This window comes from Neomonachus schauinslandi, chromosome 9 (assembly GCF_002201575.2).
Source record: "Neomonachus schauinslandi chromosome 9, ASM220157v2, whole genome shotgun sequence".
In the NCBI taxonomy this organism is placed as follows: domain Eukaryota; kingdom Metazoa; phylum Chordata; class Mammalia; order Carnivora; family Phocidae; genus Neomonachus; species Neomonachus schauinslandi.
Genome location: NC_058411.1, coordinates 1,500,950 through 1,504,997, shown reverse-complemented (window position 1 = coordinate 1,504,997; position 4,048 = coordinate 1,500,950). Strand labels below are relative to the sequence as shown.

At 67.5% G+C, this 4,048-nt stretch overlaps 1 protein-coding gene across 1 annotated transcript in view; it reads left to right on the top strand.

Annotated features, from left to right (window-relative positions):
- Window positions 1-380: 380 nt before the first annotated feature.
- The window catches only part of KIF26A (kinesin family member 26A), a 28,201-nt gene continuing 24,533 nt past the window's right edge, over window positions 381-4,048 (top strand). Inside the window, exons 1-2 of the mRNA XM_044918037.1 lie at window positions 381-604; window positions 2,212-2,659. Coding sequence (XP_044773972.1) covers window positions 381-604; window positions 2,212-2,659 — 672 coding nt within the window. The remainder of the gene's footprint in view (window positions 605-2,211; window positions 2,660-4,048) is intronic.

Here is a 4,048-nt window from a genome sequence, read left to right as displayed (position 1 = left end):
AGCCACGCAGGGGGTGCCCCGGGGCTCCCCCAGAGGCCCGAGTTCCCCATTCCCCAGGCCAGGCCGAGGCACTGGAACAATGGGTAGCTGGGTCCGGGGGGGGGGGGGACGGGGGGGCTGGGTGGGGCCGGGCGCCCTTTCAAGTCGGCTAATGGCTTCAGCAGGCCGCACTTCCTTCCTCTCGCAAGGTCCACCATTAGCAGCCTCCCGCTGAGTGGAAAAACCGGAGTAATCCGAGCCGGGCCCTGGAAAACAGGCCGGGAGTGACAAGTGACCGGGCCGGGCCCTGTGTGGGCCCGGCCTTTGGCTGGGGGACGGGCGTCGGGGTTCCATCTGTGGCCCCGCCTGCCAGCCCCGGTGGGCGCTCCTGCAGAGTTTCCATGGGCCTCCCCCCGACCCTGCGCCCGGCCTCCCGCGGCGGGGCTGTGGAGCTGCTGAGGGTGTCCGCTAATCGGGACCAGACACGCTGGCGCTTCACACGCTCTGGAGCCCACCAGCCCTCGCCCGAGAAAACCCAGGCCTTCCGGAGGGGCCCGCAAGTCGGGCAGCTGGTGCGCCTGGCCTGGCCAGGGGCCACCCTTTCACGGGCGCTGACCTACCTGGGGTATGTGGCGACAGCAGTGGTCTGTGGCTGGGGCCGAGTGGGGCTTCCGCAGAGCACAGATGGGGGAGCAGAGCCGGCGCCCCCTCCCAGCGAGGCCACCCTGCCACAGCTGGTCCCGAGCATCTGTGTGCAGGGTCAGGCTGGCCACGGTCAGGCTCCGGGAGCCTGGCTGCAGTGAATGAGATGCACCTGGTGGGATGGTGGCCTCAGCTTCCTCTTCTGAGTGACAGGGGTATCGGGGGAGGCCATGGTCTTTTTGGGGCCGGCAGCGCAGCTGGACTGGAGTCAGGTCTTGCTGTGTGGCCGGTAGGGAATGGCCTGGGGCCAGGTAGGGAAAAGGCTCCAGCTTGGGGAGTTGGAGCAGGTCTCTGCTGGCGTGGGGGAGGGGGCAGCTGGAGGGCCAGCCGAGTTGCCCAGCTGGCCACAGGGAAGACACGGGCCAGCATATGGGGTTGGTTCTGTCGAGGGCCCTGGGAATGTCCTGGGCGGTCATGGCCATAGCTGGGCTGGGCCAGTGCTTTGTCGAGGTGCTTCCCTGGCCAGGCACCTGTGGCTGGGCCTTGCCTCTCAGGGGAGGGGAGGATGTGGAGGGGCTGGCCCTGGCTTAGACTGCCCAGGGAGGCGCCAAGGCAGAGCCCGGTGAGGCGGTCGAGAGACAGGGTGTGAGCCCAGGGAATAGGAGTCTTGATAACGTCTTTTCAGTGAGGTTCCTTCTGAGGATTGGCTCTCTCCTCCTCCTCCTTCTTCCAGACGTGTCACCTCTTCCAGGAAGCCCTCCCTAACCTCCAGGCCCTGGGCTGAGCGGACTCTCGTCCTTAGCCCTTTCTGGGCACCAGGCTCACAGTTAGGGAGACCCGTGTGTCCCCCTCATGCAGCGCACAGCTTGGCAGCCACCAAGCCCCACAGACGCTGGAGGCCAAGCCCGTGCGGGCGGTCGCGTGGGGTGGGCATCTGGCACTTGCACATCGGTCCTCAGGCGGACCCGGGCCTGCCTGCCTCACCCCTCCCGGTGTCACTGGGCGGCCTGACGTCCGTGGGCTTGGGTGAGCACGGGGCCGCTGTTCACTTTCTCGCAGATCCCGGCTTCCCAAAGGCAGGGTGAGGGTGTCCAGCCCTCCCGCCCCACCTCCAGTGGGGTCGAGCCGGGGGTCCCCTCATGGCTCTGGACGGATGTGGCTTTCGCCGGGGGCCCCGGGGGTGCTGACTGCACGCAGCCAGGCCATGCAAGGGCCCTGGGCCGGGCTGGGGGTGGGGGCGTCTGGCCCTGCTTCTGCCAGCCTCCCGGCGGCTTCTCGACCACCTGGCCTGGGCCGCTTGCGGCCGGTTGTCGGCTGACGCCTCATTCGCCACGAGTGAGCTCAGTAATAAGGGCGGGAGGAGGCAGGTAGTTGTCAGGGGCACCGTGGGCCTCGCTATTAAGCTCCGATAATTATTTTCCTGCCGGGCTCATGCTGACGAAACCGTTTGGGGCTTATTAATCAGTTATGGATGACGCGGCGGCCACAGCATGAGCTGGGCCGGCGCCGCGGGGGGTGAGGCACGAAGGGCTGGGTCCTGGTGCCCAGGCACTGACCACCTTTGTCCCTTCCCCCCCCCCCCCAGGACCCTTGCCTCTCTGCTCTGCTTCTCGACCAGCTGCCGGCCACTGGGGCCCCGTCTGCCTGCCGCCCGGAGGCCGAGCGCCGCTGTGACGTCTGCACGACACACCTGAACCAGCTGACGCGGGAGGCCCTGCGGCTGCTGCAGGCTCCCGCCAGCCGCGAGGACCCCGACGCCCCTCCCGGAGGCCCTGGCCTCGCGCCCCCCAGCCCCGGCGCCGGGCGCGGCCCGCGGGACGCAGCCGGGCCTGCGGGTCCGCCAGGCAGGCCGCCGGGCCGGCTGGGGCCGGACAAGAGGAAGGGGCTGGCCTGGCCGTCTGGGCCCAGTGTGCAGGTGTCCGTGGCACCAGCCGGCCTGGGCGGAGCCCTGAGCACCGTCACCATCCAGGCCCAGCAGTGCCTGGAGGGCATGTGGAGCGTGTCGAGGGTCAACAGCTTCCTGCCGCCATCCTGCCTGGTGAGTCTGCCGGGCGGGGTGGGCTCCCGGCCTCCTGGGACCACCAGGCAGGGCAGTGGGCAGCTGGGTCAGACCTGGGTTCCCCGTGGGGGTCCCGGTCCACATCTCGGCATGGCCCACGCTGAGCAGGCTCAGTGCCCCCCCCGCCCCCGTATCAAGGGGCCGTGCACACGGGGGGAGGCCCGTCGGGTCCGCCGGCAGAGCCACGGTGGGCAGGGTCCTCCCGCGTCCCCCAGGGCGTCCATCACATGGCACCTGCCTGTGTGGTCGGGGAGGGTGTTGGCCACTCCCGCTTCCGAGAGCACATGTGGTGCCGCGGGCTGACGGGACAGGGTCAGACCCTCCTTCTCAGGGTGAGTGACACATCTCCCTGTGAGGAGGGGTCCGCAGCGGCCCCGCCCCTCCAGGCTCTCCTGCCATGCTAGGCGCCCCCCCCCGCGCCGGCTGTGGCCCAGCTGACAGAGCTTGGAGTGTAGGGTGAGGCCCGCAGGGGGTGGAGGAGGTCTCTGTCCACTCCTGTGGCCTCTCAGGAGACGCCTCTTTTCAGTTGGCTGCAGAGGCTCTCCTCCTCGGGTGCACCAGATTGTCGCCCACACCAGGGGGCACAGCCTCCGTGGAACCAGCTCTGGGCGCCAGTGGGCACTGTGGGTGCCGTGGACTTGGGCCAGGTGTCCTCCAGCAGAGCCCTGGGCCGGTGTCACCCCCGTAGGTTGGGATGAAGCCAGCCTTGCAGGGCGGAGCTGAGGCCAGCCGCGTTCCCGCTAGCCACAGAGCTTGGCTGCTGGTGGTCTCTCCCAGTGTCTGCTGCGCCCCCAGTTTTCCATCGAGCGGAAAGTATACTAGGATAGGAGTGGGGATGGGGGTGGTTGTTGGATTAGGGGTCTCCTGGGACACTGGAGGGAGTTGGTTTGGGTTTGGGTAGTACATGAGGTTAACTGTCCTGGGAAGGCCTTTCCCCAGAAAGCACCTGGCTGCTCTGCCCGAGCCTCGGGGGATACCTTCTCCCAGGGGTCTGTGCCCTCAGATGTGCCCACCTATTTAGTTGAGGACTGAGACTGACAGACAGCCCAGCCTAGGGGTTCATCAGGCAAACAAGTAGGAAGGACCTTCCAAGCAGAAGGAACCCTCTGTGTGGAAGCCCAGAGGTGTGAAGCCTGAGGCCTCCTTGGAGGTGTAAAGTGTGAGGCCTCCCTGGAGGTGGGAAGTGTGAGGCTTCCCTGGAGGTGTGAAGCATCCAGGCCTCCCTGGAGGTGTGAAGCATGAGGTCTCCCTGGAGATATGAAGTACGGAGGCCTCGTTGGAGATGTGAAACATCCAGGCCTCCCTGGAGGTGTGAAGCATGAGGCCTCCCTGGAGGTGTGAAGCATGAGGCTTCCCTGGAGGTGTGAA